Consider the following 25,327-nt stretch of genomic DNA (forward strand, 5'->3'; position numbering starts at 1 on the left):
GGCGGGTCGCGGCCGCAGCTCCGCCTCCCTGGGCGTCCCGGGGACCCCGCCTCGCGCACCTTCCCGCCCGGTAGGGCGGCCTGGCTCCCCGGTCCCGAGCGCCCGCGCCCCCGAAGTCGGGGCTTGCGGCGAGAAAGGCTCCTCGGGGGCCGGGGCCTGATTTCTTTTTTTCTTCTTAGTCCTTGTCTTTACGCTGACCGGGACGGGAACAATGGACCTTTGAAAGTCGGTGTGGACGGCCTTAAACTTTCTGGGGAGGGCAGGAGCGAGGGCATAAACCTCACGGGAAGGCGGCTGCGGTGCAAGGTCGCGGCGGTGCGCGCGCTTATCCTTTTTGGTGGAGGGATCTTTGTCTCTGACGAGTCCCCTGGGCCAGTGGGTCCTCCCCTACTCACCCTGCTTTTTCTTAGGGTGAGGCGAGGCTGTAAAATCGTGTGTAGCCTTCTGTAAAGCGGGGGCTTTAGCTCCGGACCCGCTTTCAGCTTTTCGTTGCAGAGGTGGGGGGTCCTGGTGGAGGAGGGGGCCCTCTCTGAGGGTACCCAAGGCGGGGCAGGTCGTGCTGCGTAGTTATGACACTCTCAGTGATGAAGCCGAGGTCCTGACTTCCCTGGGTACTCTGCTCAGGGGTGATGTGTGTCACCAGACCTCTCCGCGGAGCGGAAACAGCTCTCTTAAAGCCTCCCATAGGGTTAGGAAAACAGACTTTGATATATGCTGGCTTTCATCAGCAGCTGAGGTTAAGGATGGAGCGTCTGATCATTTTCGGAACCTGCCTTCTGCTCCCGAGCCGCTCACTGCTTTGAGCTCACGCTCCTTGTGCCAGTGAGACAGCCACATGCAGCCAGGCTGTGCAGTTGCACGTGTTGAGGGTGTGCAGAGGTCTTTGAGCGCTTCCAGTGTAAGGCGAAAACAGTTTAGAGAAAGAGGGAGAAGGAGAGGTTTCGTCTGCGTTGAGGGCTGGTTGAATTCCCAGGGTAGCCAGGCGCGCTTGCTGGTAATGACCACTCAAAACAGACACACGTACAACAGTTTGACCTATAGTTCTTTGGTTGGGTAGCGCAGAGTTATTAAAGTTTATTTGATCCATGGAAAGAACTTCAGAATTCCTCTGGGCATCACACTCTGGTTGTGTCAACTATTCAAGGGTTCTTCTGAGTGCATTTCCGGGCAGAGCAGAACAGGATGCAGTACACACGACCTCTAGTTAGCAAACTGACACTTTTACGGTGTTTTTTATCCATCTTATACAGTGAAATGACTCCCCTCAGCTGTGTCTGAACTAGAGGGTGAGGAACTAGACTTCCGGCTTCCTGTAGCCCCTGCTTTTTTATCTGATGTGTGTGTCGCCTCATGCTGAGGAAGCCAGGTTAGAAGTGCATGCTGAATCATCACCTGTTCAAGCCTGTAGATGGGAGAGTAAGTTGAGGACTGGTTCGTTGAGAGTGTGTGTGTGTGTAGGGAATTAGAATCCGTAAATTCCTACGCGGCGCTTGTCTGGAGTTCCCAAGTCATGGTTAATGGACTCCTTGATCCAGCTTGTAACTGGTGAAGTTTGGGAACCTGAGATTCTCCACAGGAAACCTGAGTGGGGGCAGTATCTCTGTCATCTTCTGGTTGACGCAGTCAAGCCTGTCCTCAAGCAGCTGCCTAGAAAATGAGAAGACAGAGTACCCCTGTGGGTCATGGCTGAAGTTGAAAGGCGCGCCATAATCGCTGTGGGCTCCTGGGCAAGTTTGTGAAGTTGAGAAGGACAAATCATATTTCAGAGAAAGAAAACATAACGATCACAATTGAATTTACAGTTTGCTCACAGTTTCTGTGTACAAATATCTACATGGCAAAGTGCTTCAAAATTTTTATGAATATTGTATCATCAACCTACCCACCCACCGTCTAGCCATTGAACTAAGGTAGTAATCACCTGTTATGTGCCAGGCCCTCTGGAAGGAATTTGACCACCTGTTTTGTGGACTGTTTTGTTGGTAAAAAGAGGAAGGTGAAGGGAGAGGTTGAAGGTGGGGAGGCCAGAGGGCATGGAGATACTCCCGGCTGTGCAGAGGAGAGACACGCTCTTGTGGAACTGAAGCTAGGAAGGGAGACGAAATTAGCAATGAGAAGGATCAGTAATTGTGTGATTAGGAGAACCATTAGGCATAAGATTTTTTAAGAAGCTTGAGGAGGAAATGAATGGGAGTGGGGTGGCAGAGCAGTTTTTAGGGAAAAAAATGTATTTTTAGTGGCAGTACTACTGATAGTATCCACAGCCTCACCATGCTAGGCAGGTGCTCTACCACTGAGCTATATCCTCAGCCTAAAAATAAATAAAATTTATTAAATCAGACCAAGTAGTGGGGACTGAAAATTGGTGCCATAGCAGCATTTTAAAGTATGAAGATAAAGAACTTGGAAGTAGACTAAGGTTTAGAACAAGGCTCTGATAATGCTAATCATTTGTGATTAGCAGATACTCTACTTTTATCCTTCTGTAAAATAAGCTTTAGATGCTTTATGGACCATTCTGAAGATTTAATTCCATTTAAATGTATTATGTGTATGATAAATTTACTATGTAGGATACAGCTGTCTGGTATGAAAAGGTATTTCCGGATGTGTATGTGTGTTTTAAAACTATAAACAGTGAACTATAACTCTCAACCAATTGATCTCAGCTATAGAGTTCCATTTTCTTGGCCCTTTCCAGAATGTTCTGAGCCCCATATGGGGAGCAAGTCTTTGGACTTCGGGCTAGGTGTTTTTTTTTTTGTTGTTGTTGTTGTTGTTGTTTTGTTTTCTGGGTTTTTTCCTGTACCGGGAGTCGAACTCACTACCTTGCTCTTGCCAGGCAGGCACTGTGCCGCTGAGCTAAATCCCCAGCCCCCAGCTAAATTCCCAGCCCCCCAGGCTAGCTGTGGAAATGTAGTGTATTCCTCACTTGTCCAGGCCTCTTCCCTTCCCAGCCCCTGGAAAGCTTTTCATCCCTTTTGCGCCGTGAGCATTAATTAGAAGGAGGTGCTTGTCTGAGTTTGTACCGTAACATCCGTCCTCGTCTCCCTGCCTCCCAAGCCAAGCTGGTGCTTCTACGCTTCTGTCCTAGTAAGGTGAAAATGGGAAAGAAAAAAGAAAAGCTATGATTTTGCATTTTGGAGGCCACAGAACTTCCCAGTTTTTCCCATTTGTAAAGAGAAATGGAGTAGTTTTCAAGCAGACTGTTAAAGGCTGTTCTCTCTCCAGTAGCAGCTGTTGTCTAGGGGAACTTGAATCTGTAAGCTTACTACTTTAGTTCTCCGCTTGAGGTGGACTTAAGCTCTTCTGACATCTTAATAGTCTTTGATAGAAATTGCAACTGAGATATTTTAAGCTATCAAGTTAAATATGACTTCTTTGGTGAAAGGAGGTAAATTCTGTATCAGTGCTTGCTGGATGGAGCTCTGTATACTGAATCTTAGCATGTAGTTACCAGGAATCTTAAAAATAATATTAAAACAAGGAAATTAAGACCCAGAGAGGCTACCTCATCAGTTAAGGTGGTATAGTAAGTTAATGACGGAGCTGGGACAAGAACTCCTTTGTCCCTTCCGGACAACACTTTCCCCTCCTCATGTATTCTCATTTATTCTTGTTTGACTTTGCTAGCAGTTGCTATTTTAATGGTCATATAATTTATATTGGCGTGTAGGAACCTATTAGGCCCCAGTTTAAGGCAGATGGTATGTCTTTTTTGTTTTTCCTGTACCGGGAATCGAACTCACAACCTCTTGCTTGCCAGGTAGGTACTGTGCTGCTGAGCTAAATCTCCAGCCCCCCAGATAGTACTTACTCATTAGATGGTGCTCATAGTGGGTGATGTTACTGGTAATGGGTTTCTATCAAATAAGGAACTAACAATAAAAGTAATGTTAGCTTTACTTGCATTTTCTATAAAAAAAAGGAGACAGATTCAAAAACAAGTACATACTTTTTCAAAGCAGCAAGTTCCTGGAAACGTTCAGATTGTCTCGTGAATCATCATATAAAAGCATACTAGGAATAGTTTGTGTGTTCTTTTGTTTTCCCTGAACTTGCTTTGAGGAGCCTTTAATGTTGGTTGTCAGGAAGTTTGTTCAGCAAAAATTTTGTTCCATTTCTAAAATATACAAAGCAGTACTGGTTGCTGTGTGCAGTAGCAAAATAAATGAAGCCTAGGATCCTTCTTAAAGTATCTCTTTAAAAGACGAAAGATTTGGAAGCTTGCTTAATGAATCATTCCTTTCATCTACAAGGCAAATCTGTTTTCAAATTATTATTATTAGACTAACCATGTAACCAGATCTGTAACAAGAGACATCATTTCATTATCCTGGAGAATGACAAGCCTTTTACATTTGTTGTATCAGGAAAGTTTGACAGTATTTGATGAGACTTTTGTATTATGAAAAATTGCCCAGGAGAGATGATGGCATTTTTAGCTTTACTATATTAAAGAATTTATTCTTAGCTTTACTATATTAAGGAGTATATTTAATACTGTATTCAGCTGCTCTGCTGACATTGGTGCCGGAAAGCATTGTAATTTAAGACAACCCATATTGGGTCACTGAGAAAAGAATTGTCCACCTTGACCGTGTTTAATGGAAGTCTGTATCTTGAAACATACAGATATCTACTATCAAGTAAATGTCTCAGTCAGGTGTGGTTACTGAGTCTCTCTCAGCAGTGAGAACTATTGTTCATTTAGATGCCCTTACCTAGTGATTGGCTTGCACTTCGGAGACCATAAGCCTTCTCTTGTCATAATTGTGTCTGCTGGTGGTGACTCACTTCCCTGAAGAATGAATAGTTTTCACGTACAATGAAACTGAGAAATTAATTATTAACATTTGAGGGATTAGCAAGCTTAATTTAACACAAGGAAAAATGTCTGAGTCTTGTTTTAGAAGGAATGAGAAAAATAAGTCATTGAGATTTTTAGAAAACTGTGGTTAGCCAGGTCTGGTGGGGCACACCTGTAATCCCAACACTCAGGAGGCTGCGGCAGGAGGATCGTTGTGAGTTCGAGGCCAGCCTGGGCTACAAAGTGAGCTCAAGGCCAGCCTTGCAAGACCCTGTCTCAAAAAGACAAAAGACAAAACAAAACAAAACTGTGGTTAAAACAAAAAAAGCTCCTCCCAAACCCATAATAACTTTTTGATATCATCAGTGCCACCACTGTAGAATCAACTTTATTATGTGTTGTTTTTTTTTTCTCGTACCGGGCATCAAACTCACGACCTTGCACTTGCCAGGCAGGCGCTGTGCCGCTGAGCTAAATCCCCAGCGCCTGTGTATTTTTTTTTTAATATGGAGGTTTTTAAAAAGTTGTACTTCATGAATGAAAAAGGTGTGGCTCCAATTGCTTTATGGGTACATAGAATACCTGTTGCCCACCTGTCTTGTAGCATATTCAAACATAGGTAAGTGCAGCTGAAGTTGAAGAGTTGGCAATTTGATCTGAAACAGGATGTATATGAAGATACAGCTCAGAGAGCCAAATGAGGGATGAACAGCCTTTTCAGCTGGGTTAATGACATCTTTTGATCAGTGACAACTGCTGCTCTCCCAAGTGCTTATGCTGTTTAGATATTGCCTGTCCCTACCGTATGGGCACACTTCCCAATCTAGTGTCTGTTTGTGGGTTACTTCTCCAAGCTGTCTGGTTGCCTCATTGTCCTGCATGTTTCTTCGCTCTTCCTGTTTGTGCTTGTAGTGCTAGCGCACACCATGCAGCCCTTGTTTGCCTGTCCCGTTTTCAGCCATACCTGTTTAGCAAAGTCTAGCTGCCAGGAAGGTCCTGCGTTTTGACTCTCTGGCACCCTGGAGTCTTGGTAAACATCAAGGAAACGTCTAAGAAGGCGTAATATGGTCCCTATGTTCAGCCTGGGTTTCACTTGTCCTAGGAGGAGACAAGACTATAGCTGTTACTCTTTTGGCATGGGAGTCATCTGCAGGTGGCATGCTGCCTGTCAGCCTTCAAAAAAGCATGGAAGATTTCGTGGGTCTCTTATTTTCCCCTGCCAGCTTGGTCATTGCTGGGCACTGTGTTGTCATTTTAGTAGCAGAATTCATGGATAGATTTTAGAGCACATTCACAAAGTGAGAAAGTTACCAGTAGTAGTCTCATAGTAAACATTTGGGTGAGTTAATTTGCCAGGGATTTTAGAAAATTTAAACTGTTCCATTCATAGAGATTGAACAAACTCCTGCAGTCACCTGTGCAGATCCACTAGCCCATTTTCTTTGCCCTGTACTGAAGTTCCTTGTTTCCTTGGACCATCTCTTCCCTTGCTTTACGCTGGCTCCTGCACTCTTTGAAGGTGAGGCCCTCACACACGCGTGCACACGCGCGCACGCACACACACACACACACAATTTTTTTCACTACTGTGTCTTTATTGTTTAGCAGAATCTTTGTCTCAGTAGATGCTGAAAACTGAATGTGTTCCCTGTCTGGGAAGGTTTTGCTCACAGTAGCTAAAATTGTATTAAAAGTAGGCTGTGTATTACACTTTCTTGCCATTAGTGGAAACTTCGCTTTAATGATGGATTAGTAGCCCTGGATCATTTCAGCTTGACGTCTTACTATTCATCTGGCATAGTTCTTGGTTGGAAAGGCATGTCAAAACATAATATTTCTTACTGCATTTCAGGGTCAGTATCTTGTCTTAAGATCATGAACTTTTGGGGTGTCTGTGATCTCATCTCTACTGTTGTATCTTTTCCCCCACGTTTTGCCATTCTACCAACGTAAGTTTCTTGGTTCTTTCTTCTTGAGAAGCATTTTAAAGCGTCTCCCCTGACACTGCAGAGAATGCATCCCACAGGCAGCTCTGCCCTTTGTTGTAACCTTAATTAAATCAGCCTCCCGCAAGTCAGGCTTCTGCTTTGGTTCTTTCTTGGAAGGTCAGCTGCCGGCTGATGACAGGCCTGCGCGGCCATTGTGTGTGTACTCCGCGCAGCCATCCTTCAATGTCAGCGGGTTGGAAGCCCCTTCTGTTTGCAGCCTGTGGGGAACAAGGGCAGGGAGGATGGTCTACAGAGCATGGGGGTGGGGGGGAGAAAATAGGGGAGCAGCTTTTCAATAGAATTAATGAGGGAAAGGAATCAGAGGAATAATGAAAGGAGGAAAAGGAGCAGAAAAGCAGAGAATGACTGTGACCTTTTTCCTCTTTGTCTTATTTTCCAGGTTAAGTTTATAGTTTTAGTTCTATCAGAAGACAAAAGTCTTAACAAATTTAGTTAGGGATCTGTAGGCTTTTATTTGAGATTTATGCTCCATTCTACAACATAGAGTGAGAGCTCCTACCTGCAGGCACTAGCTGAACAGAGGCTTTGGTAGGGGGCGAGGAAATCGAACAGTGAGAGGAAGCTGCTTGGATAACGGTGGGTGACTCAGGTTCCTTGCTGTAGGAGTTAAAGCAGAGAGGTCTTTATTGTTCCCTGGACTTAGGTAGACTGGGATCTCCTGTTAGGAAAAGAAATTATTTTTGGACTCTCTCTTAAAGTTTCATTTTGATTACATGGCATTTAGCATGGGTGACTATCTTGGGTTGGTCTGCCCCAAGCAGTGTTCTGCTGTAATTTGGTTAGTAGTTCTTTACTTCCAGCCCAAGGCCTGTTACTTTGCTCTTTTCAAATTTTACTTCTGTTTGAGCAAGAGTGTTAGATATTCTGTACTGCTACCCTTCCCACCCTCTTGGTCTATGGAACTATATTTTTTCCCTTTAGCTTCTTTTTTAATGTAATAATGTTCTGTAGCCTTTTGGCTCTGTCAACTGTCTAGGCGTTAAGAGTCAAGGAGTGCTGCTTATAGACATGTTTTATACAGCGGAAAAAAGGTAGGATTAATTAGTATGTTTGATCTCAAAAAAGGCAGATATCTACCTACTGTACCTTGCATAAAGGATAGGAGTTTAAGAATGAATTTAAAATGCTTCTTGAAGGTCACATACTCAGCTTTACTTTTGGCAAGTGTTTCCTTGGTTTAGTTTTGACATTAGGCATCATAAATAAAAACTCTTTGTTTTGAGAAATCCGTATCTTTTTTTTTGTTTGTTTGTTTTTGTTTTTCTCTGGTACCGGGAACCGAACTCACGACCTTGCGCTTGCCAGGCAGGCGCTTTTGCCGCTGAGCTAAATCCCCAGCCCCCGAGAAATCCATATCTTAAAAAGAGATTCTAACATTATTTGTCAAGGGTTTATCTCCTTTAGTGAAATTGTAGCTATGTTGCCAATCTGAATTCCTTTAAATATAGACCATAGCCATTTCAGTTTTGTTGTTTTCAGGATAAGCAACCTTAGTATTTTAATTTTTGTTATTCAGCTATTTATTATTTCATGACTGTAGTTTTCTCATGGAGTATCCCTTAACTAAAAAATGAATTTCTATGCAGCAAAAATAAGTTTTTTTGAAAACTTTAAATAATACTCCAATGTTTAGTGACACAGAAGTTAAGTCTTTAGAAATGTTTAAAGTGTTTCCTGTAATTTCCCTGTATCATGTTTTAATAAAGTTAGTGTGATTTGGAGGAGTTTTTCCTTTTGTGGAAGGCAATAATTTGAGTATTACATGGTTAGTTTGGAGACTGCCATTCACCATCTGTCTGTGCCAATCAAATGGAGAAAGGCGGTAGGGGAATATTAAGTACTTGAAATTTCTCAGCCTTCTATCACTTCTTAGGGGTGGTTTCTAATTAAGGGTTGATATAGTCCACTTCCATCAATGAACATTGGCCTGAGGGCGATCAGCTTAGTAAAAGTGAACCAGGACAAAAATAAGTAAGCTAACTGCATAGCTTATTATTTCTTGCTATTTGCAGGTGACGGTGAATCATACTGATTTGGAGAGTTGAAGGAAAAAAGACTAAAGAATATGACAAGTACAAGGTTATAGTGGAGATGACTGGTTGTAACAGTGCGATGGTGCTATCTTGTCTACAGGTTCTGGGTGTTCAGTTCTTTGGGGAGTGTGCTTCCACAAAATTACACAAATCATGAAAGAAAGTGACTGAACTTTTTCAACAAGCTTTTTTTTTTCCAACTAGCTGTATGTACAGACTTAGGATTTTTGCTAAATTTCTTAAAGTTGTTGTTTCAGAAAAGTATATTTTATTCTGTATGCCTTGGAAATAGAATGTGTAATACAGTATGGTACTCTAAACTGTACATATAAAAGAATACCAAAACTCTTTGTTCCAGAGAGTGTAATTGTGTTTAGAGAACACGCTCTTTATGACAATATTTATCACACTTAACGATTTATTTGAAAATTTGGAAAATTAAAGGGTCTAAAAAGTCAACTCTGCTGTTTCTTGTTGAACAGTTTTAGGATAAATATTGAACTCATTGTTTATTAACATGCCGTAATCGGAACTTAAAATAAAACTAAATGAAATTGCCCCCCACCTCCCAAAAACCAAACTCCAAAACCTAAAAATCACTTTGATGTTTTTCTGTAATATGGCTCTTTCTCCTAAGAGTAGGAGTTTGGGAATATGGAGTCATTAATTGAAGTTTCAAAGCAGTTAGGAGTTGGTTAAATATTTTGTTGGGTCAGAAGTACTACTAATAATAGTGAAATTTATGGTATTTTTCATAATAACTCAAGTTCTGTTTCTGGCATGTCTTATTTTTAATGCAGTTTTTTACTGTTTGGTGCATACATTTACATTTTGAGTGTACCAGTCAGTATGTTACAGAGATCTTCCAAAATCTTAATAAAAAGCCAGATTTTGACTAGTTATATGGAAACTCTTGGAAAGCAAAGACTGTTAATTTCTTGACCGTCGGGTTGAACATTGTTTCTAAGTTACGTCCATGCAGAAAGAGAAAAATTTGATCACCTCATTCTGGCTTCTTATCTATTCTTACCTGGAATTTCTGTTTAAAAATAAATCCTCATGAAAAGTTTAAGTGGCCTTTGAAAGAACTTAAGTGAGTCAAAGGAATTGCATTTTGACTATGTGTTCAGTATGATGGGACTGATGTGCATGTCCCGGCACTGAATGGTAGGACCCCTTCTGCGTTGGATGGAAGGGCTGGACGATTTGGGGACTGGTGACATGGCCTGGGGACAAGTATCCTCAACTGTGCAGGAGGTGGTAAGCATGTGTAGCAGTGAATTTGTTTGCATTTTTGCATCTCAGGAGTAGAGAGACCATAAACACCCAAGCTTTTTAAAGAAATCTTACCAGTTCTAAATTACTATTGCTTTTTCTGTTTTGAGGACTTTCCCTTTGAGCATAGCATTTCTTGGCAGCATTTCTCTTTGAGCATAGCATTTATATAATTATATAAGACTGAATGGAATGTTTGCCTTTTACCTATGTGCTAGTACATTTCATAGTGTGTGGTTCAAACTTCTGTATCGCAAAACACCGTGAAAGGTTAAAATTGTCCAGGTGACTCTCCATCATTAGAAGTCTTCTCTGCACTTGTCTGTTTTACCTTTTAGTCACTTGTTAGGTTTCATATTAGAATTGCATTTTGCTATACTTACTGCGTTGACTTTTTTGTTTGAATTAGTACATATTCTTGATTTCAACCAAATCAGAGACGCTGGTAGAGATTAAATTTCCCAGAGCCACAAAAATATCAAAGAAAGATTAAATGGTTAATTCTAATCTCAGTCTCTAGGGGTGTGTGTGTGTGTGTGTGTGTTTGAGAGAGAGAAAGACAGAGACAGAAATACAGAAGATTCTGTGGTGATTGAACAGATTCTTTGGGAGTACATTAATTACACAAAACCAAACACTCTCTGAATAAAAGTAGACTTAGATTTTTGGCCATCTGTTTTCCCTCAAATGTATGTATGTACACCAAGCATTTATGTCAAGTGCCTTTGGAGGAATTTGTGATCTAAGTTCAACCACCACTTACTGAGGATCTGCTGTGGGTGAGGTCCTGTGAGAACACCAAGGTGAAAAAGATACTGCTTTGGTCTCAAGAAGCTTGTAGTGTACAGATGAATAAGTACCCAGATTAACGGCATCGCAAGGCTCAGAGCCTGGATGATCCTGTCAGAGTTTTAAACGGGGAAAAAGCAGATTACAAACAGGACTCTCATGAAGGCTTTGTGGCTGAGAGAGCACAGTGTTTGAAAAGTATATGAGAACACTTCAGTTTTCTCACGGTCATCCCTTTTCTTGCAGGTTAGAAAAAGCATAGTCTCCCTCAATGCTATTGAATTTTCAAAGGTATTGCTTTTGGTGATTACGTATTGTAATTTATTATCAGATAAGCTGAATGCTCTTCCCAACTGTATACATTTCTCCCACATTCAGCTGTTTGAGTAATATGCTCATTTTTACCCAGTGTTTTATTTAAAAGTGAGTCTTAAAGTGTCTTTTGGGAACAACTGAGAATTAAAAGTAGTAGGTGCTTCTTTTTTTGTTTGTTTGTTTTTTTCCAGTACCGGGAATCGAACTCACGACCTTGCGCTTGCCAGGCAGGCGCTGTGTCACTGAGCTAAATCCCCAGCCCCCTAGGTGCTTCTTTGAATGCTTACTTTTTTTTTTCTAGTCTTTTTGTTTTTATATTTTTTCAATTAATGTGACATTTTCATAGTCTTATTTATCTGTTTATCTGTCTATCTATTTATTTATTTATTTTTGGTCTTTTTTGAGACAGGGTCTCACTATGCAGTTCATGCTGGCCTTGAGCTCACTTTGTAGCCCAGGCTGGTCTCAAACTCGCGACGATCCTCTTGCCTCAGCCTCCCCTCCCGAGTGCTGGGATTATAAGCATGCACCACCACGCAGTCTTAGTAATTTAATTGTCTACTTTTAGTGTTTTACTGACTTGCCTGTGTAAAGTTTTCTTTTGGTTCTGGGGATTGAACTCATCACATGAGTGTGGTGCAAATGCTGTATTACTGTGTTGCACTGTGATCCCTGCCAGTGTAAGTTTTTAGTTGCTTGATTGCTGGATTTATAATAAGCCTTTTGGGCTATCATTTTTTATCATCCAATATATAAACACTCACACAGCAATTCTTTCAGGGGACATCTAGACACCAAAAATTTTGCTTTAAAAAAAATCGAGAAATGCATTTCCAATTGCAGTTGAAAAACTTGGATTATGTACCATTTTGGATTATCTCTTCTTATTTTAGGGTCTGTCAAAGAGTGTGACAGTCCTTAAAATAGAAAATATTGATGTGTTCTTTCTATGTATTAAGTGCTTTCTCCTTAGGAAAGTGCATTACAACCCTTTAAAAAAGGCATGTAATGCAAACACACACACACACACACACACACACACGCTCGCGCACGCGTGCACGCAGTGTAATAAACTGAAGTAGTGGTCTGTAGTCAAGTTAAAATGGCACCTCATGAAGTCTTGAATACCAGAGGAAATTCATTATCTTTCCTCTGTGAGGTCCCTCCTTCGTCCCTCACCAAGTGCCACAGGTAGGACAAATGGCTTCATGGATCAAGCAGCATTGTTGAGAGAGCTTGGGAACTTGAGCACCATTTTGCTTCCTTGTCCAGTTTCTCTCTGCCCTCCAAATGACTGGTTTAAAGTTGAATGCAGAAGTTGTATTTCTTTTTTTTTTTTTTTTTGGTTTTTCTCTGGTACCGGGAACCGAACTCACGACCTTGCGCTTGCCAGGCAGGCGCTTTGCCGCTGAGCTAAATCCTCAGCCCCCCAGAAGTTGTATTTCTTGCCGGCTCTGCGGCTCTTTTGTGTCTCCTCCACAGCTCCTACCACAGCCTTCCACCAGCGAGAGCGCACAGCTGCTTTACTCAGTGAGTGAAATGTCGTTTTTTTTTCCTGGGAATGATTTAGATCTATCACTAGCCATCAATAGATTTTTAACATAATTGATTCAAAGTAAAAAAAAAAAAAAAAAAGTGAAATGAAATCTTCAAAGTAATGTATTTGTATCAAGTCTATAAAAATTTGAATGAACTGAGGGGGCTATCTGCTTGAATGATTCTTTTTCTTCTTTATATTTTAATTTCTAGGATAGGGATGCTTATGTATTTATGTGTTTCAGTAAAATAGAGCTAATGTTCTCTCTGTCTCTCTCTGAATGGTATGTATGTATATATGCATGCATGCCCTCTTAGTTTGTGGCAGATGCTGCCTGAATTTTCTGTCAGGTTGCCATTTTGTGACCTTGAAGGCACAAATTACCCTCAGTGGGCTGGTTACTTCATTGAGCTGCTCAATGCCTGTCATTTTTTTGTGGGTGCATTATCCTCACAAAAGGACCCTTCAGCCTGTTAAGTAATGACGGCCTTTCTCCCTGAAACAACGAGGCATCAGATGTTTGCAGCCCGACACCAAGGGCTCCCCCTCCCTTTGAGAGCAGATTATGGTTGTGATCCCCGCTCCCATGAGTCTGGCACTCGAGAATGTCTAGTTTAGTTTCTGCATTTGTTAATAGAGGCTACAAAGGGTCTTTCTTGTACTCCCTCACTTGCCCCCGCCCTTTGTCTGCTGCTTGGTGCATGCAGCAGTTTCTTCAACCGCACCTTGAGCGGTGGTGTTTTCTCTTTGTCATGAAGCATATGCTTCCTCTAAATAATTACTTTTGTTCAAAAATCAAATCTCACAAACCAGGTATTTTTCACAGATACACCAACTTGGAGAATGGTCTTTGCCCTGAATAAAGTCAACATCATTTCTGATTTGACTTCCTTTCTGTCCCCAATAATTTTCAGGTCATTTGGGTCTTAGAAACGCTTACTTGTGGCATCTGTAATGATCATTTGTGTTGTGGTTTTTTTTTTTGTAGCAGAACTCAAACTCAGGACCCTGTGCTTGCCAGGCAGGTGCTTGTGCTGACCATTTGTTTTTAATGGGTTTGCTGAGAGTATAGAGCAGTTTGGGGCACCTTTATGACTAGAAACTTGTTTATTATTTGGCAGAAGATGAGGGGGATTAATTCTAAGGTGACTGAAAGAAGTCAGGTGACTCTGAGATGATCTAGCTGTTAAGGAACAGACATACTGGAAGAGTCCAACATCCTGTACTTACCCATGGTCACTGCAACCCATGGTCACTGCAATATGATATTTAGGGTTTTTTTTTTTTTTTCCGGTACCGGGAATTGAACTCACGACCTTGCGTTTGCCAGACAGGCACTGTGCCACTGAGCTAAATCTCCAGCCCCAATATTTAGGGTTTAGCTAGCCAGCTCTTCCTTCTCTCTCCCTCCCTTCCTTATCTCACTGTTAGCCAAGTTTCATTCAAAACGTATTCTTATAAATCTTCACTCTAAAGCAGGGCTCTCTAACCCTTAGGGACGACGGTAAGGGGCAAGTGATGGAGTGTAACTTTGTCTATATTTATAGCCACTCCCTGTCATTTACATTACAGCCTGAGCTCCACCTCCTGTCAGTGAAGTGATAGCCTTAGATTCTCAGAAGAGTGTGAACCCTACACTGTGAGGGATTTGGGTTGTAACCCTCTTTATGAGCATCCTAATGCCCAGTGATTTGAGGTGGAGCTGAGGTGGTGATGCTGGCACCAGGGAATGTAATGATTATGTCTGAAAAACAAAACAGAAAACCCGTAAACCCTGATACTTTCCTCCTCATTTCTCCTGGAAAAATTGCCTTCTATGGGGCTGGGGATTTAGCTCAGCGGCACAGCACCTGCCTGGCAAGCATGAGGTTGTGAGTTCGATTCCTGGTACTGGAAAAAAACAACAACAAAAAAGAAACTGACCAGTCCTCTGGTACCAAAAAGTTGGGAACCACTGCTGTAAAGAACATAAGAAACTAAAAAGGACTTAGCATTTTCTGTGTCAGCTTTTCTTCCGCAAAAAAGAATCATGTACTATATAGTCAGGTGAACCTCTGCATGAAGAATAACTGAGAAGATTAATATGTCCTCTCAAGTTCAGCACAGTTCTGATTACCCTGTGGCAAAAGATGTTTTCTGTTTTTTTTTTTGAGACAGGGTCTCGCTGTGTAGCCTAGACTGGCCTCAAGCTTATTGCAGTTCTCCTGCCTCAGCCTCCCATGTGTAGGGACTGCAGGCGTGTGCCACTATGCTCAGCTAAAGGGTGTTCTTTGGAGTTACTGCTTCTCAGTTGTTTGGTCAGACCCAATAGTGTAACTGTTCAGAGACTAGAGAGTCAGTGTCTGCTTCTCTCTTTTGGCTGTGTGATGTTTAGGGAAGTTAATTAACCTTTCTAGGCCTCAAGATTTCTCAAGGGCAAATGGGGATAATGGTACTTCCTCATAGATTTGTTGTATTAAGTATGTAAATAACACACATGTTTAGTACTGTGCTTGGCAGTAAATGCATGTTAGCTTTTTAAAAAAAAATCTGAACTATAATATATCAATGTCTACTGTTTGTTAAATTTAATTTCAGGATTTGAACAGATAGGATAGACTTCAGACCTTCTCACTGTAGATTCAGGGTATATAGTTAAGTGAGAACACAGGTAGAAATACTTAAATTGCTTAACCATGTGATAAATTTAATGGGAGAATTCAGCTCCCAGAACTGAATGCCTATCTTTCAGAACTTCCTAGGCACCCCCTGTGGTCCTCATTTGACGTGTAGACTTTTAACCACAGTTTGAAGACCTTAGCATAGTGATTACTCAAAGCATGAACTTACTTTAGTGCCACCAAGGTATATTTTTTAAAAAATGTAAAATCCAGAGCCTCTACAGCAAGTAGGCCAGAATCACAGGGGTGAAAAGGAGTCTGCATCTTTAACCAGCTTCCTGGTGATTCTGATGCACCCTGAAAATTGAGAACAGTTGGTGAGAGCTGTTGGCTCTAGATGCTCATTAGATTCACTTGGGGAGCATTTTAAAAATACAGATGCTTGGATCCCAGGCTTAATCATTCTGATTTCATTGTTTGGGGTGTGGCCCTGGGAATTAGCACTAACAGGTGCTTATAATGTGCAGCTGGGCTAGAGAAGCAGCAGCATTAGATAGTTGGTGAAGGTGATTGTCTACAGAGTTACTGTACCAGGATGTGTGCTGGCTTGATACTTTCGAAAAGGCATTCCAGTGGTTACCAGGGTCTGGGAGGGCATGGCGGAGGGTAGGGGTGGCGATACTTAAAGGATATAGATGGACCAGTGAGAAAGTCCTGGAAGTGGAGGTGGTCATGATTATACAGCTTTGTGTATATTTATTTGCCCCCCACCCCATCAGGAATCGAACTCATGACCTCATGCTTGCCAGGCAGGTGCTGTGCCACTGAGCTAAATCCCCAGCCCCAGCTTTGTGTATATTTAATGCCCCTGAACCTAAAAATGGTTGAGATGGCCAGTGTCATTGTTACGTATATTTTACCATAATAAAATGCTGTAATATTTTCATATTCTGAGTCTTATTTAAAAATTTATTTTTGTTTTCACAGTGATAAGGTATCATGTATGCCACTGGTTCCAGGGGACAGTCCCCTGCTTTTGTACAACCTCAGAATGGAAGCAATCATCGCTCACCTGGTTATGTTCCAGGGAAGGTTGTCCCCCTGCGCCCCCCTCCTCCTCCAAAGAGCCAAGCACCAGCTAAATCCACCGCCATCAGACGGGAAACCCAGGCAACCTTTGCATTCTCACCTGAAGAACAGCAAATCCAGAGAGACAGCAGGAAGCAGAAGAGACACAAGAATACGTTCATCTGCTTTGCTATAACTAGTTTCTCATTTTTTGTTGCACTTGCAGTCATTCTAGGAATATCCTCAAAATATGCTCCAGATGGTAAGTGTGTGTGCACTCGTGTGCGTATGTGTGTTTGTGCCTGTGTGTAGAACATTTTCTTTCTTTTTTTTTTTTTGCCTTTTTTTGAGACAGGGCCTTGCTCTGTAGTTCAGGCTGGCCTTGAGCTCACTTTGTAGCCCAGGCGAGTCTCAAACTCACAACGATCCTCCTTCCTCAGCCTCCCGAGTGCTGGGATTACAGGCGTGCGCCACCGTGCCCGGCAGAACATTTTCCAGAAGGAGAGAAGGGGAAGAAATACAATAATTTTAAGAACTTTTATTACATAGATTTAGCTCCATTACTCAGGTAATAGGAAGTGTGACTGCTTGTAAATGAGGATAGTTCTGCAAGGAATCCAGTAGAAATTAGAAAGTTGAAGGATTGGTCTTCTATTCTATTTTTCTACTTTGCCTGGGTACTCAGATTGTCCTTGAGGCATCTCTTTTGGAAATGCTTTTGAGTCTTTACTGAGTTCTTCTGGTGGCACCATCTCATCCTCAGTGGCAGGTATGGTTTTTGGAATCCAGAAGGTTTTTTTTTTTTTTTTTGTGAGTGTAGTAATAAACTAGATTTGAGTTTTGAAAATGAAGCAACCAAAAATAATACTTGCGTTTTGTGGTTTGAAATGGATTTGGTAATACACTTCCACAAGAGGAGCTGTAAATATCTTTGAGTTACACTGTATATCCTTGAAGAAAAATTTCCACCAGGATGTGTAAAAATCACCCATTACTTCATAGTTAAATGTCATGTAGGGCAATTTTAATTTCTTAAATGGTCTTTGTTTTTTAAGAAATCAAATTAATGGTAATGTATTTACTTTGAATAATGGTTTTGAAGAAGTTTGTTGCCGGTCAGCTTCAAGAACAATACCAATAAAGAATTGCCTCATAAAAGAACACAGTGTATGGTACATTTTATATATACATAATGATCACATTCATCATAGGGAGTTTGAACCTCTACACGATATGTCTTGCTTCTTTTTTTCCCATCCCCGCCCCTTCGTTCAACCGCTTTCCCTCCTTATTTACAAAAACTTTGTTTCCATTGTATTCTCTTTCTCTTTCTTGTCCCTTCCTTCTTTCCCTCTACCTCTCCCTTCTTACCCTTTCCCTTTGAGCATTTTCTTCCCATTTGCCAGCATTTGTTATACATTTTGGCCCTTATTTATACTTTGGGTTTCTCACAACGGAGAAACGATGCAGTATTTAAACATTTGTGTGTCTAGTTTATTTCACTTAAAGATACAGTTTCAAGATACATCCATTTAGCTAGAAAGTTTCAAAGCTTATGCTTTATGGCAGAGAAGTGTTCCACTGTACAAAAACAACCACATTATCGTCATCCATTCATCGGTTCATCAGCATTTGGGCTGTTTCTAAGATTTAGCTATTACAAATGTGCTGCTATAGGGGCTGGGGATTTAGCTCAGCGGCACAGCGCCTGCCTGGCAAGCGCAGGGTCGTGAGTTCGATTCCCAGTACCGAAAAAAAACAAAACAAAACAGAAAACCAAAAGAACCAAATGTGCCGCTATAAATATGGGTGTGAAAAACAAAACCCAATGTATCTGTCTGAAAATCAGGACTCTAGACTGTGACAGAGAATCACACCACTACAGCTGGGATTGGACACCAAAATACTTGTCTGTATTGTTTTTAAAAAAATAAAGTCTACAACAGATTTTGTCAAGTGAGATACCTCTTTAAAAGCCTGTAGCAGGTGAGGAGCATTACACTATGTGAGACTTCAAAATACCATCCAGTTTTCATGGGTGCCTTAGGGATTTCAGAGGTTTTAATGTCCACATGGGGTGGGGGTATGGGACAGTGGACAAAGTGCCAATACTTCTAAGAGAATAGACTGGAAGTAAGAGAGGTGCCCATATTAACATCTCTGTTGACCTAGCCAAATAGACTATGTTATGAATTTGTAACATTGATTCCATTGCTTGCAGTAGTATGGTGTTAACTTCCCGTCTCCTCTTCCCGACGGAATAGCCAAGTTCACTATTCATCCTTGCCCAGGAATCTGCAGTGAAGGGGCGCTAGACTGGTGGGAAATGGGAGCCTAAAGCTGTGGCTTTTCTAAGATGCTGAATTGCTGATGTGGTTCCTTGAGTCAGCATTCTTCAGTTTCACATCTTGGCAGGGCAAGCGCAGATTATCAGTGGAAAGCTCTGGTATGCTGACATGTTTCAGAGCCAGCCTCGCTGTGGTTTTTGCTGTTACAGAGCACTCAGTGCTCTGCCAGTGGGTAGCCAGGAAGTGGGGCTGACTGAGCTATTTTTCGGTGCTTTCTGTGCACCGCACATTTTCTCATTAAGAACATTTTATGGGAAGGAAACAGACTGAAATTTTTGGTGATTGTTTGGTGATTGTTCTGGTGTTCTCCTGGGGAATAATTATAAACAATATAGAGAAATTATGTAACTACAGTAATAGGCTCAGGATCTCAAAAGCCTGGATTTCCACTGCACTGGCTGAGTACAGTGTTTGTTCCATGGGGCATGGATTTGCCTTGTAAATAACACCATGGAGAATTCCAGCTAGATGTTTTATGGGACGACAGGGAGGCTGCAGAAAAGTCCAAGAAATCCTCAGTATTAACTCAGAAAAATGTTGAGCTTTCTTATGTCTTTGATGGGAAGAAAAGTTTAAGGGTTATTTTTACTTTTGTTTATTTTTTTGCAGTGCTGGGTGCAGAGTCCTCATGCATGCTAAGCAAGGATTCTACCACTGAGTTATACTTTCACCCTTAGAATTGGTAATAGTGTAAGTGATGATCAAAATATTTTGTAGTTCTGTGAGAAAAATTAAGTTCATGAAATAATTGCCAAGGACTTAACTAGTGAGGCAAATTTTAACTGTAGTTACTGTCACCTTTATGAGGAAGCATAAGCCTAGCGCAACGTAAGTGTTTTGAAATATGATTGCATTGGGGTTATGCAAGTTCCAAATGAGGATGCAGAATGAATAATCTTTTTTTTTTTTTTTTTTTTTTTGTGGTACTAGGAATTGAACCGAGAGAATGCTGAACTCCTCCTCTAGCCCTTTTAGAAAATAATTTTATTTTCAGAAAGGCCTCACTGAATTGCTGGGGCTGGCCTTAAACTTGAGATCTTCCTGCCTTAACCTCCTGAGTAGCTGGGATTACAGATAGGTATACAGCATTGCACCTGGCTGGAATAGTTTTTCTTCTGTATAAAATATATTCTGTATAAAATCTCTGTAAATACCTCCCCTCCCCCATTTGTACCTTCTACTGTAACAAAAAGACTTCTGATGGTTCTCACGTGTGTCTGGCTTATTCCTACATTTGCTAGTTTAAATACAGGTGACTTGCTCTTTTAAGTTGAGTAATCAGACTTGGATGGCAGGGAATATTTGGGGCATTTCTCATATTCGTATTTGCCCTTGATGCTCTGCTTATTTAAATAATATCCATTGTTTACCTGGATTAGTGTCACTTATTCCACTAAGCTGTCTCAGTTATTTCAGCTCCATCCCTCCTTGGTTTGAGGTCATTTGCACCTAACATAACCACCACATTTTTCAACATTTAATTATTACATACATGATCCAGGCAGGCTTACAAATTTACATAGAATATCAGTTCATTCTGTGCTTTGGAAACTTGACAGTATCTAACATCAAGTGGACAAATTGATAATGAGCAAATACAAGTACCTGATAAAAACGGAAGGATTTCATGGGTAAAGCTGGTTTCATTGTCACCTATTCAGCAGGCAAATTCTGATTCTAGTGAGGAACCCAACAAGTCAAGACTCATTTCTTGAAGTAGTGAACTTCCGTATCACTCAAGTTGCTAAGCAATCTTGGGGTTGGTTCTTCTGGTTTGTAATTCCTTAATATCTGCAGTTGAGAAGTCATGCTTCTCCAATTTTATTAGGAAAGTGTCTTAGTTTCTTTTGTTGCTGAGACAGAATACTCAACACCCAAAGTTAAGGAGGAAAGGTTTATTTAACTCACAGTTGGTAGAGGTTTCACATAATCCACTGGCTCCAAAGAAGGGTGGCACATGGCAGAGGGGCAACCGTTCATGATCACAGAAGATAGCAAAAGCAACAAGGGTCCTTAACAGTGTCTTTCTGCCCCATTTATACTCTATCTAGCCTGCTGGGATTAGGGTGGTGCCAAACCAATCAGAGAGCTGATCACATGCCCTTAATCCCAGCATCACTTACTCTAGATTCAGCCACCTCTACAAAGTCCCTCCCCTGTGACTTCATAAGTCTTTGGGGGCATCTAAACACAAACCATAACATTCTGCCCCTGGCTCCCCAAAGACTCATATACATTCCTTTATGCAAAAGACATTTAAGCCATCTCCAAGAATTGCCAAAGTTCAAACAGTTTCAGCATTGCAGAGAAGTCCAAGTCCCAAGTCTCTTGAGATTTAAGGCAATCTTAGCTGTGAGCTGCTGCACAAGTGAAAAGAAAGTTTAACACTTCCAGCGTTTAATGGTACAAGATAGGTATTTACATTCCAAAGGTTACAAACTCGGATACAAAGGAATGGGACCAAAGGAAGTCCAAATCCAGCAGGGCAAACAGGTCCTGTAGTTGCATGTGCAACATCTGAGGCAATCTGTGGCAAAATGTGACCTCCAAAGGGCTTGGGTGGCTCTGCCCCTACAGTACGTGTGGTGATTGTAGCTCCCATGGTTTCTTGAAGAAATGAGCCTGCTTTACTCCCTCCTTTCAATGTTCCTCAGATTATCCATGTGCCTTGCCTCTTCAAACTTCTGGGTTCTGTACTGCACCTTTGGCTTCACACTCACAGCTTCACATGCCTTCTCAAGGCACACTGCCAGGCCTTCCAGGCCTTCTGAAATCTGGTGGGAAGCCTTCCTAGTCCCATAACTCTTGCATTCTACATGCACCTAAAACCAATACCTCGTGGATGTGCCAAGGTCTGCTGCCAGCTGGACCAAAAGCCAGGCTTCCCTCTCTCTTGGCTGTAGGGGTCGAGTGCCTGGATCTCTAAGCAATCTGAATCTGATTCTGAGGAACAAATTCTCTGCCAACTTGGCGCTCTGGGGCTCTCTTTGAAACTTGCAATTTTGAGGAGTGGTGGAGTCCTGTTGCTTCTTGTGATGCCCTCAGGCTGTGTTTTCTATTCTCTTGGTCCTTCGCAGCAGTCAAGATCTCCTCTGCTTTGTCCTTGCAGTCCACAGCTCTGCTGGAGCTTCCTTTTTGGCCAAACTCACAGTGTTTTAAATCATTCTGATGCGTTCTATGCTCTTGATTCTCAACATAAATCTGGCTAAAAGCCCGAGCAGTAGCCATGCTGCCAGGTTGCATGAGGCTTTGGGGGAATGTCTAGACACAAACTATAACGGAAAGTATACATGGCTGAAGACAGTGCTATTTTCAGCCCCTTGCCAACTTTGTTATTCACTGTGCACAGGCAGAAGCTTGTGAATATGTAATATACATATTTAGCAATTTTCATTTACCGGTGTGTTGTGATTGTTTGGGTTTTTTTGGTGGTGCTGGGGATTGAACCCAGGGCCTCATGCATTTCGGCTGAGTGCTCTACCACTGAGCTATATTCTCAGACCCATATTTTCTTCTCTAAAACAACTTTCTAGTGTGAGTCCAGAGCTATTCATAATTTTCCTTCTTACTGTTGGTTTATTTCCAGAGCAGGTGGTTCAGGGGACTCCATTTTTACCTTTTGCAGTTTGATCTGAACTGTGTGCTAGCAATTTACTTCTGTAGTAATATTTTTTTTTTAAGGGGCTGGGAATTTAGCTCAGCCGCAAAGCACCTGCCTGGCAAGCACAAGGTTGTGAGTTTGGTTTCTGGTACCGGAGAAAAACCAAAAAAAAAAAAAAAATTTTTTTTAACTGTTGAAGTATGGGTTATGAAATGTCCATCCTAATGGCACAAAATACAAATATTTCAGCACCTTACTTGGAGATCTGTTTTAGTGATGGTACTGCTTGGATTCGGCTAGTGGTCCTTTTGCATTTGCTTGGGATGGATGGGATATCAGTGTTGTTTGTTTTATAGAGAATTGCCCAGATCAAAACCCCCGTCTCAGGAACTGGGATCCAGGGCAAGATTCTGCAAAGAATGTTGTGATCAAAGAGGGTGATTTGTTCCGTCTGACCTCAGATGCCACAGTGAATTCTATAGTCATTCAGGATGGAGGTAGGTAATAGTCCCTGACCATGGGAGCCACAAGTTTGGTCTTGATTGTGAAGGTTGTTTGGTATTCCTTACGTAGAATACTGTTTTTAGACTGGATAGCCTTTAGAGTCACTCTAACAGGGGATGTGTTTAGCTCCTTACTTTGAACCATAGAATTCAAGAGGTATAGGACTTTAGAAATAATTCAAGACCTTGGTTTATAGATAATAAACAAGACAGGTGATTTCTCAGAACTGAATGTTTGTTGCAACAGATAGTTAAAACAGATTACTATGTATAAACATGAGATTCAGATTGGCAGATTTTCAGGTATTTTTTCTAGAAATAATTTACCTCTAAAGTAAATAAGTTGAAATTCACACTCCTGGACATCTTTAGTATGTTGAGATATTAACTCTTCTTTTTTTTCTTTAATTTGTTTTGCAGACTAGTTTATTTTTCTAAACATACTCTTAGTAAATTTTGCCAGCATAATTGTGCAAGTATTTTTCTTGTAATCCTTAAAGTGAAATTGATTATTCTGCATCCCAGGAAGATGTTTTGGAAGTTGGCTTACCTTAGTGTTGTTCCCTGCAGGACTGCTTGTGTTTGGGGATGATAAAGATGGATCCAGAAATATTACTTTGAGAACTCATTACATCCTGATCCAGGATGGTGGGGCGCTTCATATTGGAGCAGAAAAATGCCGCTATAAATCCAAAGCGACAATTGCTTTGTATGGCAAGTCAGATGAAGGTGAAAGTATGCCAACATTTGGCAAAAAGTTTATTGGTGTAGAAGCTGGTGGGACACTGGAGTTACACGGGACCCGGAAGACATCTTGGACGTTTTTGGCGAGGACTCTGAACTCCTCAGGCTTGCCCTTTGGGTCCTATACCTTTGAGAAGGACTTTTCCCGTGGCCTCAACGTGCGGGTCATTGACCAAGACACAGCCAAAATTTTAGAAAGTGTGAAGTTTGATACTCATGAGTACCAAAACGAGAGTCGGAAACTTCAGGAGTTTCTGAGAGTCCAGGATCCAGGACGAATTGTTGCCATAGCTGTTGGAGATTCAGCAGTCAAGAACCTCTTACAAGGAACAATCCAGATGATCCAGGATCGATTGGGAAGTAAACTGATCCAAGGACTGGGCTACAGGTAGGCATACCTTGCTCGCCTCTCCCCAGCTCTTGGTTAGAGCCCTATCTATGTGAGAGCAGAGAGGGTGGTGAAAGAACCCACAGCGCCCTACAGCCTTGGGTTTGCTTTTGCCTAGAAATACTGGATTGGATAATTGTATATGGGATATACAAGCTCTTGTCATGCCTTTGATTTATGAAGTCTTCTGTGAACTTTGCTGTCACAGCTGTGAAAAGAACAGAAAGGTACTGGAAAAATAAGCAGTTTAAAGATACTGACTTTAGAAAAGACTTCTTTCATTGCATGCTGGCTAACTGAGGCAACTTAGGACTTGAAAGGTTAGGGCATAGCTCCTTGCTAAAAGATTAAACCTGTTACAAGAGCTAAAGAGGTGGTGGTGCTCAGTTTTCTTTTATGCAATTCATTTTCAGAGTCTTTTGCATACTAATTTGAATCCACATGTTTGATTGGTTCAAGCTATGGAGTTCTGAACATTTATAATGGCATGTGAGGAAGGAAAACCTGGGGAAACTAAAAAAAAAATCAACATTTGTACTCTGTGGTTTTGTGCCATCTCCTTCCTAACTATGAGTTCCTAATGTAGTCTTGAGTCCTGTGGCAACATTTAATTCAGAAAACGGAAGTTACAATTCTGCTGAATGTTCTTAGGAAAGTTGGGAAATATCTGCAGTGAGTATGAGGACCTAAAATCTCATTAGCTTTTCCTGTGATGGTAGGTTATTGCATGTAATAGTGGCTACAGAAATTTTAGAAGACAAAAATTAGTAAACAAAAGTCTGTAACACGGCTTTTATTCATCTTTTTTTTAAGGAGATGTTAAGTGCTGGATACCCCTCAATGTTTAGAGAAGAACAGTCTCATAGCACTCATTTAATTTAGTGAGTAAACAGAGATATACATCAGTGATAATCATACAATGAAACATTGGCTGAGTTATAGTCTGTAATGGGGACATAAGTAGAAAGAGTCCATATATTGGCCTATAAAATTGGTGCAGGCATCCCAAAGGCAAGAAACCTGGAGGAACTTCAGAAGTATATTGTGTGGACAGCAAAGAAGAAAAGTTTTCTATTCAAGGGAGTGCCATGAGCAAAACCTTGGAGATTTTTGTTTTATAATATGTGTATAAAAAAGGGCTAAAAACAAGAATGTAGAACCTAGTGATTTAGCATAATTCAATACCTGTATAACCACCATCCAGGTCAAGAAATAGAACATTACCAGCAGAATCTCTTCCACCCTGCTGTGAACTGATTGCTTTCTTCCCCACCAAAGATTACCACTCTCTTGCATTTGTGAGATAC

At 41.3% G+C, this 25,327-nt stretch overlaps 1 protein-coding gene across 4 annotated transcripts in view; it reads left to right on the forward strand.

The window, feature by feature from the left end:
• Tmem2 (transmembrane protein 2) overlaps window positions 1–25,327 on the forward strand; it is a 76,330-nt gene that overhangs the window by 2,399 nt on the left and 48,604 nt on the right. For 3 of the 4 annotated variants that reach the window (XM_005388527.2, XM_005388525.2, XM_013516339.1), the window contains exons 2-4: window positions 16,356–16,698; window positions 22,742–22,882; window positions 23,459–24,020. In XM_005388527.2, the coding sequence (XP_005388584.1) occupies window positions 16,368–16,698; window positions 22,742–22,882; window positions 23,459–24,020 (1,034 nt within the window). In that variant the 5' untranslated portion in view covers window positions 16,356–16,367. Of the gene's footprint in view, window positions 1–14,494; window positions 14,500–16,355; window positions 16,699–22,741; window positions 22,883–23,458; window positions 24,021–25,327 lie in introns of all 4 variants that reach the window. The other variant, XM_013516338.1, reaches the window with a different exon arrangement.

This window comes from Chinchilla lanigera, unplaced genomic scaffold (assembly GCF_000276665.1).
Source record: "Chinchilla lanigera isolate Chin_1 unplaced genomic scaffold, ChiLan1.0 scaffold00033, whole genome shotgun sequence".
Classification (NCBI taxonomy): domain Eukaryota; kingdom Metazoa; phylum Chordata; class Mammalia; order Rodentia; family Chinchillidae; genus Chinchilla; species Chinchilla lanigera.